Here is a 9,378-nt window from a genome sequence, read left to right on the forward strand (position 1 = left end):
GCACTTGTTTGAAGTTTTCAAAATTTTGTAAATTTTATTTAAAACTCTTTTATTATCATTTCTTTTCTTAAAGCTTCCTTATTTCATTCTTACTATCACGGCATTCTTAATTCTCTCAAGCCTTTGTTTTATTGTGTTCTTGATAATTCAATCCAGTTCTTGGTTTAGTACGAGAGCCTAGGTTGCTGGAAAGACATAGATTCTAGGTCTTAATTTGTCTTGTTTATAGTATAAATTGTAGCACTAAAAAGTACTTAGACATTAGTTAGCTCTTTGATCTTGTACTCTCGGTATCTAAAGTAATATAGTAGATTCATTGGTGAGTTAGGTTAATAATAAAGGAGATGATGGTGCCACAAGTAATTTTTCACGATTAGTTTTTAATACAAAAATCAAACTAAATTATTTTAGAACGATTGATGCTAAATTTAAAAACTAATATCAAATTTTAAATTATATCTACATTTTATAACAGGTTCCATGGGACTAGTAATTCATTCATCCATTCTGTCATCCAAAGGAGAATAATGAGGAAGATAATTGAGCTTTAATTCAAACTATATACAACAATTATATTCTAATGTTGATCTTACTATTCTAAAATGAAAGGTGTACTTTAAAAGAAAAGATACGGAGTTATAATAATCTGTCAAAAAATTAAGAAAATTAATTTTTATAATTTAATTATTTTGTATATATATTTTACCATAATTTCAACTTTTAATCTTTTAATCCATTATTATAACTCCGCAATTTTCCTTATAAAATACATCTTTCGTAGGTGGTATACAAAGTGGCACTATTTTCTATGCACAAAAGCTTCACATATATGGTGATATTTTGTCGTGTTTGGTAAGTTTTGGAGATCAAGCAAGACAGCTTGTGGAGGCGTGATGGGTATAATCCACTTGAATTGCTGGCACATAAACTGCATCTTTCAGAGTGCTATGGTTTCGGCCATAAAACACATAAACAATAACTCCTATTGCCAGCCATATAGAAACACGCGCCCAAGTAGCAGCCCTGGAAGAATTAACACACAAAAATTAGGTGAGGTTGTGCAATTCAACAAATAATCGTTCTTAGAGCAATGTTAGAAGGTTATATATAATACATAGATCATAGCTTATATATAGTTCAGATTAAGTATATCATTAGGTAACCAATAAACATCCATTTTGGTCCTAGAAAGGTTTGGTTTACACTAATTTGGTCCCTGGATTACAAGTAAAATCTATTTAATTATTCAATTATGAGAAGTGATGTCAAAATGATCCTTCTATGTACAAACTTGCGTTTGAAGAACTAAATTGATGTCATTTTATATTATTGGCAGACTAAACTAATGTCAACTTAAAATGATTGAGGGATTGAATTGATTTTTTTTTTCACTGTTGGAAAGCTAAATTGATGTACTTTGTCTTGTAGGGACCAAATTAATGTCAACTTAATCTTTTTTTTAAATATTAATGTCAATATAATCTTTTACGATTAACTAATAGTTTGCTTTTAAAATATTTGAAGGGAAAACTCTGTACTTGAATGTAAAATACTTACCCAAGAGTAATAAGTAAATAGGAATTGATGAGAATGCAAGCTATGGGCAGAAGAGGCACAAATGGGCAAGTGAAACCTGAAAATGGATCAATTAAGGGTTACCTTTCACAATGAATTGTTTGTTAGGAAATTCCAATCCTCCAAATTTACTTGATCCAGTCATATTCTATACACACACCCTTCCCCCTACCCAACAAAAAAAAAAAAACGAGTAGAAATGTAGAATGATTAAATAGATTTATGCCCAAATAGAGATTTCAGTAGAATTTGTTGGGAGCTTATTTTTAACATCAGCTCATTATAAGAATTTACGAATAATATTTTTTTATTAAAAACCACTTGAGTACATATTAAAAAAAAATCTTGATTTATACATTAATTTCTTATTGTATATCCTTGAGTACATATTAAAAAAAAATGATTTCATCATATATTTTTCTTGCATAGAAACACATGTTCTTACATTCAATATCTGATGCTAAAAGACACTCAGTCAGACAGGTCGAACAAGTTTTGTTGCCACAAGATGATAATTTTAATCCTTACCTCCAGAGTGCCCAAAGTTGTGCCTTGCATCATCTTGATTTATACAGGTTAGGAAGACAAAACCAGACAGAAGAAGTGTGCCACCAACTCCACATAATGCAAAGCGGACAGAACTGGTATTGCCAAAAACATAAAGTGCTTGAAAAGTAAGAACATAAAATAAAAATTAAGTGGCATGAGAACCATTAATGAAGTGCATAAATTTAATGCAGCACTGCCCTCTTAAAAGCAAAACCTTCCCTTTCATTTGAGACAAGACCAAACATACAGCACCCTTCTATCAATGTATGTGCAACTTCAAAAACAAGATATATGTGACTAAACCAACCTTAGAATAGTTGTATCTGATGCTGTAAATGTGAGGATAAACACCCCTATACATGTGAATGCTATTACCCATCCAGTAACTTTTCGCCTATTGCCCTCATGTACATCTGCACCATAAACAAATACAAGCAAGGAGAAAAATAGCAGATGTCAAATGACATAACAAAAAGAAATTATAATAGCAGCCTATTGGTGTAAGATACTTAGAAGCACTGATTTAATGATTTCATATATTAAGCAATACGTTGATGTTATGTATGATAGAGATATTGGTAAACAGAAAAGGAAAAGCATAACTCACATTTGCTTATGGCAGGAACTTTAGCAATAAGGGGATAATCAATTGATACATCCTCATCAACAACTAAAGATTTCCGGTTCGTAGAAGTACTAGCATTTGCCCCTCTATCTTTTGCATTTGTCTCCAAACTGCTCCAAACTGAATCAATTGGTTCCTGAAGAGAAGGGGGCAATGGAACCTCATCTGGTGGGATATATCTTAGTATTAACACAGATATTGCCACCATGGTGAATGCAAGAAGTGTACCCACACTAACCTGCAGGAGCCACGATAAATATATATTAGTACTATACATACAAGTCAGTAACATCTTTCTATATTTGACAATTAAAGGTGCTACCAGGCAAGTCTATGCAAGAAATCAGAAATGATTAAAGAATTTCAAAAGAAACAAATCACTTGGATTTCCACTCATAAAGACAAGAGCTTCATCAGATGGGTTTCATTCTTCTACTTAAATTTGTGTTTGGTATCAAGACAATCATCCCTCCAGCCTCCCTGCCCATATATATATATATATATATATATATACAGCTCTCACTTGATACAACCCTTATTATATTCATACACACACATTTTTTTTACACTTGTAATTGTAATTGAAGAATCATGGCTTTATGGTCTTGGCATGACCCATGCTACAACAGGTCAACAGGTATGTTGTGTGGCATATGATGATCTTAGCAAAATATGTCCATTAGATGTGGTTCTTTTTAAGTGAAGAGACCTGTAAAATGAGAAAGTAAGAGTCTACTATGATTGATTTGAATTATTATATTTTATAATATGATTATTTGGCTAAAGTAGTACTATGTACCAAATATAGTTAACTACTGTTAGAAAAATAAACCTGACTGACTCCCAAAAACTAATTTATAAGAGAATTGTCCAAGCCTTATATGGTGTATTTTGGCCATATTCCTAGCCAACATGGCACATCTGAAAATTTTCTATAAATAACAAATGGACAGCCTAAGTGCCTAACAAGAATGAACTTAATGCATCCCAATATATCTGAATCCCAGTTTCCCCAATCCCTCTTTCTCTCACATACTATTCATATGCATGCTCTCTCGATTTCTATTGCTTTCTATAAAAGTTATGAGAGTATCTTTGAACCAGTGACCGAGTTCAATTCTTGCCACCTCCATATTTTGCAGTTAGACATTAAATTTCAGCACAAGGTAAAACAAACTTACACATTGTACATGGTATAAGTTCAAAGGAATCTTGCATGATAGGATTATGAATAAAAGTAATTCCTTAACCACATTCAAGCTCATAATCCTAGCAAAAAACACAATTAGGGGATCCTGATTGTTATAAAAGTAGACTTACCATCCCAGCCAGTTCAGAGACTTCCATAGAAAATGCCAAGGCTGCAGCAACAAGGCCAGTAACTATTGTGCTCTTAACAGGAACCTGGCTGTGCTTGTTTATGTCAGAAAAAAATGGTGGCAACAACCCATCCCTTGCCATAGCCATCAAAATTCTTGGCTGAGAGACATTAAACAGAACAACTTGATAATTTTACCTTGAAAATATAAACTTCAAATAAAAAGGAAAGAAAAAAAATGTGATAAAATTTTTAACAAGTAATCGTAGAATAAATCAGCAAAAGAAATAGGGCACATATTTGGAACTTATGATCTTAATTAAATTCAGTATATCACATCTAGCTTTTCTAGTACATAAATTTTTAAGCATAGGCAAATGTTAATATCAAGTTAATGGAGGGAGTTTTGCAGGTACCAAAAAAAAAAAAAAAAAACTCAACTTTTTAAATTATTTTTTTTTCCTATTATATTCTTGATCACAAATTTTGTGTACTTTTTTTTTCATTTTTTATCTCTTTTTCTTTACACTCATCTCGCTATGAAAATATTATTATTCAATAAAAAAGAGAAAAATACAGAAGATGCTAATTAAAGTTAAATGATTGTTTAGGAAGAGAAGTTTTAAAGAAGAGAAAGAAGGACAAAATTTATATTTTAAATAAATATATTTAAAATTAATATTTTTTAAAATAAAAAATATTAGTTAATATATTAATATAAACTTAATATATTTATTATTATAAATAATATATAAATTTTTTAATTTAAAATTTAAAAATATACCCTTTCCTCCAAAAACCCCCACCGAAGCATACCCTAAGGAATGAAGGAAAAAATAAGAGTGATACAAGGGGTGCCCCACAACTTAGCTATCAAACGAACAAAGCAAGTTCCTGGCATCTACATCATATCATGTCATAATCCCAGACAAAACCCACAAGCCTTACACCACCAAACTCTTCCCAAAATCCACACCTTGCCTTGAACACGTCACGCGGAGCAACCACCTCTATTTTCTGATAATTAGATTTTAAAAACTACAACTTATTTTTTCATATAAGAATATCCTAATTGGCATCACTTTTTCTTCATATGACAGATTTTATTTTTAAAAGTTTTAAATTTTAATTTCTCCTAATCAAATAAATCTGACACAAAACCCTCCTGACTTTTTAGTTTTTGCTATGGTTAACTTAAACTCAAAACAAGAAGGTCCATTTTCACACCAGTTTTTTTAACGTGTTCAAAAAACATATAATAAAAATCTATATTAATATTTTAAAAATTATATAATATATTAATAATATTAAATATTATTTTTAATAAAATTTATTATTTATTGTTTTTTATTATATAATTTAAGCATACGTTAAAAAATCCGTTCGCGCGCGTAATAATATGGTAAAAGTAACAGAAATAGCAAAACAGCCACTTGGGGAAGAATAAACTATAAGAAATAATTTAAGAATTTAATTTAATGCATAAACAGAGACACTGAGATTCTAATGAATTAATTTACCTGGGGCAATATCCCACCCATCAATGATGCGCATAGAGCTGTAAAAGCTCCAGCATTTACAACGTATCTGCAATCACAATTACCCTTTTAATTTAGTAGAAAATAACTTAGAAAATCAGTTTGAACACCAAATCAATGCGTTTGTTTAAATTTTAAGCTTTTTATCAAATAAAATTATTTTTAAGTGTATTCACTCTTTAAAGTGACTCTTTTTCCTATTTATATAAAATTAACTTTTTAAAGTTGTTCTTAAAAAAAAAATCATTATTGAAATAAATTTTATCAAAATCTAAAAGAAGTATGATTCTTTGTGCAGCTACTTGAGTGTTTCTTTGATTTAAAATAAAGTTAAAAAATAATTGAACTATTAGATGTGATTGAAATATATGTCTAAATTAATCTGAAATTTTTTTCGTAAAGATTAATTTTCGAACTTTAAAACATATTGACCCTAAACATTATGATAAAAATCAGAGGCAAAGTAGAATTTCAAACTTGTACACTTACCCTGCCCATTGCATCCCATTGTCAGCAAATGCAGATGATATGGGGGTGTCAGGGTTGATTGCATAGTAAGGCACTAAACCCACAATAACAATGGAGATAATCATGTACAATCCACAACATAGAAACAATGAGCCACCAATACCCAATGGCAAATCTCGTTGAGGATTTTTCACCTGTTGATCAAAGTAAAACATTATTAATAAGTTTGAACATCATCTTATGTATCCAGCATAGGAAATGACACATATAATGCATGAAGAACAAGCTACGTAACATCATATTTTATACCTCTTCAGCAGTGCTGGCAACTGCATCAAAACCTATGTATGCAAAAAACACTGTTGCAGAACCAGCTAGCATCCCATCTACCCCAAAGGGAAAATACCTATTAAACCAAGAGACAAGTATTCAGTGACTAGAAGAGACCAAAAATTGAAGGGGAAGTGCAAAACAATGATGTAATGTACCCTGTGGGAAGGGCATATCCAACCCATCCAGATTTGAATCCCAAGTAACCACCAGCTACCATGACAAAAAGCAAAGCACATATGTTCACTGAGGTGACTACACCTTGTACCATTGTACTCTGCATATATCAAGTATTAGCTAAAATTAGTTATTGGAACACATATTTTTTTTTTTTTGTATTTTTAATTTCAGCTCTTAATGCTGGCCGAGTTTAATCATTCATAGATAAAAAAATTTTATAAAAAATATACAGTTATTGTATTAAAATTATAAAAATATAATAAATATTTTTTAATAAAATTTTACTATTATTAATTACTTTATAATATGCATATACCAAGTATTAACTAAAATTAATTGTTTTTTTTATAGATTTTATTAATCAAGGGGTGGACTGAGTTTAAACATCCACATATAAAAAAAATTATAAAAAAAATATATAATTATTATATTGAAGTTATAAAAATATAATAAATATTTTTTTTAATAAAATTTTACAATTAAAATTATAAAAATACAATAAATATTTTTTTAATAAAATTTTACTATTAAAATTATATTAGCTATTTATTTTCAGTCCTTGCTGAAGTTAACAAAACTTTTTTTTATTATTTAAATAGATTCAAGATGATAGAATCAAAGATCACATACCATTTAAAAGGGATATATATAATATAATATAATATGTTAGACAAAGATTCTAATGAAAACCTACCTCTTTGATCCCAGCACATAGAAGTCCAGTAACAACAAAAACCAGAATTGCTGCACATGGGTCAACAACAATGTTAATCCCAGGAATGCGCTGATACGATAAAAAGCTGGGCAAATTTTCCACTCCCCCAATAAGTGCAGCCTAATAAGAGAAATATCCACTTGATATCAACAACATGATTTTTATTTGCAGATTTGCAAAAATAAATCTGCTAGAGTCATTATAACAATACTAAGAAAACATCCATCAGAATTCTGAGCTTCAGAAAAAAACATATAATACACAAAATAGCATATAAGAAAAATTTAAAAATAAAAATATAAAAGATAAATAATCATCCTTTAACTATTAATTAAATCTACCTAAGGGTCAAAACAGGATGATATAATCAACACCCTCTAAGACAAACAAAACCAAATAAAGAGCTAAAGTAAGACCATACCAAATTGGGGGTTATGCCACGAGCAACAGCAGCTCCACCTATTGTATATTCCAGTATCAATGCCCAGCCAATCAACCAAGCAACACTGCAAAGCAAAGAAATCAGTTTTTCGTAAACGATCACGTAAATTAAATCGATATAAAACCTCCAACTTCACACAAGCACTCCAATCTTTTCAAATATGCAACGTACAAGCCTCCAAGGATAAATAATTTTGAGGCACATAAGAAAAAGAAAACCAGTAATCTAAAGAAGGTGAGTGAGTATGAGTACCCTTCCCCAACACATATGTATGAATAGTGATAAGCACTTCCAGCAGAAGGACAACGACTAGCCAACTCAGCATAACAAAGAGCAGAAAGTGCAGCTGCAAATCCAGCCACAAGAAACGAAATTGGCAAAGCCGGTCCAGAATGTTCCCTTGCCACCGTTCCAACCAGAACATAAACACCAGCACCAATTGTTGCACCGACACCTGAGTTAAAACATCCCATAAAAAAAATGAAAAAACAAATAATAACTGAAGAAACAAAATGAAGCAGACAAATTCAATTTATCGGGTCACATCTTCTTCTTTTTCACTTTTTGACTCAAAAACTGAAGGAATTCAAACAAGAAAAAAGTAACGTTACGCCTCCAACTCCTGGAATTATGAAAACAGAAACTGTGAAACTAAAACATGAACAGATCCACGTCATCCATACCCAGATGAAAAGCGTGACTGAAAAATGAACTAAATCACCCAGAAAAAAGGAGAAAGAAAAGAGAAGAACTTGAACTACCAATTGCCATGAGATGAGGAACAGTTAACTCCTTGGCAAGTTGGCCTTGAGAATTGTTCATAATGACAGAATCCACCTTCTTCCTCCTAGTTAGGAACCTCCATGCACAGAGTCCTCCATTTTTACCATCATCTTCTGAATCAACCCAAATCCCCATCACAACTTTTTTCTCTTCTTTTTTGGGCTCAACAAGGTACCCAATATATCTGGGAAATAATAATTAGTGCCAAAGAAAGCTTCTTTCCAATTAATTAATTAATTAATGTGGGATATAATAAAAATCTGCTTCAAAGTTCAAACTAAACTGAACAGTATAGTTATGCAGATTGAGAGAGAGAGAGAGAGAAGCAGGGATAGAAAGGAAAGAAGCAATTCTATTATTCACCCTTTCTCCTTGGCTGTGGTGCCATGGGTGAAGAGTGGGTTGCTTTTATGGGAAGAGAGAATTGGGGCCCCTGTTCTGGAGCTATTCTACCTTAAGGTGGAAAGATGATTTTTCCTTTTCTATGCAACGTTCTGTTCTCTGATTTGTTTTAGGACATGATTGGAGTTATGGCAGTCGTCAGTGGTTGCTCAGGTTTTCTTGTTCCATATGTTGTTTGTTTATTTGAAGTTAGTAAAATTAATTTTGATCTCAAATCAAATGTCCGTTTTACTAAAAACAAAAATTGCCAGTTACACATTCTTCACAAAATATCTCTTTTATTAAACAATAACAATTTAATAATAAAATGATATTTATTATTTTTTCATAACTTTAATATAATAAATATATTTTTAATAAAAATATATTACTTTTAAAAATTTAAGTACAACCTTAAAAATTAGAGTTAATAAATCTAAAATAGTCAACCACTTATATAATAAATTGATAATT

At 30.7% G+C, this 9,378-nt stretch overlaps 1 protein-coding gene across 6 annotated transcripts; it reads right to left on the minus strand.

Annotated features, from left to right (window-relative positions):
• Positions 1–424: 424 nt before the first annotated feature.
• On the minus strand, positions 425–9,111 carry LOC113867109 (cationic amino acid transporter 2, vacuolar-like). Of its 6 annotated transcripts, none has more exons than XR_003505139.1 (15): positions 8,977–9,075; positions 8,502–8,707; positions 7,993–8,194; positions 7,720–7,804; positions 7,278–7,418; positions 6,562–6,680; positions 6,383–6,479; positions 6,095–6,267; positions 5,588–5,654; positions 4,070–4,228; positions 2,732–2,987; positions 2,432–2,537; positions 2,021–2,216; positions 1,558–1,633; positions 444–1,023 (listed from the first exon to the last, which is right to left on the minus strand). XR_003505139.1 is itself a non-coding variant. In XM_027502128.1 (15 exons), exons 2-15 carry the CDS (start codon positions 8,656–8,658, stop codon positions 867–869), a joined length of 1,908 nt encoding a protein of 635 aa, XP_027357929.1. In that variant the 5' UTR covers positions 8,659–8,707; positions 8,977–9,111; the 3' UTR covers positions 445–866. The 6 variants fall into 6 exon arrangements, 5 of the variants coding, with proteins under 5 accessions (XP_027357928.1, XP_027357929.1, XP_027357932.1 ...); XM_027502128.1 differs by having other exon boundaries at positions 445–1,023; positions 2,104–2,216; positions 8,977–9,111; XM_027502127.1 differs by having other exon boundaries at positions 425–1,023; positions 2,104–2,216; positions 8,502–9,110.
• Positions 9,112–9,378: the final 267 nt, after the last annotated feature.

This window comes from Abrus precatorius, unplaced genomic scaffold (assembly GCF_003935025.1).
Source record: "Abrus precatorius isolate BTA unplaced genomic scaffold, Abrus_2018 Scaffold5, whole genome shotgun sequence".
Classification (NCBI taxonomy): domain Eukaryota; kingdom Viridiplantae; phylum Streptophyta; class Magnoliopsida; order Fabales; family Fabaceae; genus Abrus; species Abrus precatorius.

Excerpts from the sequence above, each read along its gene's own strand:
- LOC113867109 (XM_027502127.1), bottom strand. The coding sequence starts at position 8,658 with ATGGGGATTTGGGTTGATTCAGAAGATGATGGTAAAAATGGAGGACTC. Across the intron at positions 6,480-6,561 it reads GGATATGCCCTTCCCACAGG|GTATTTTCCCTTTGGGGTAG; the intron begins GTACATTACATC and ends TTGGTTTAATAG. Across the intron at positions 4,229-5,587 it reads TGGGTGGGATATTGCCCCAG|CCAAGAATTTTGATGGCTAT; the intron begins GTAAATTAATTC and ends AATGTCTCTCAG.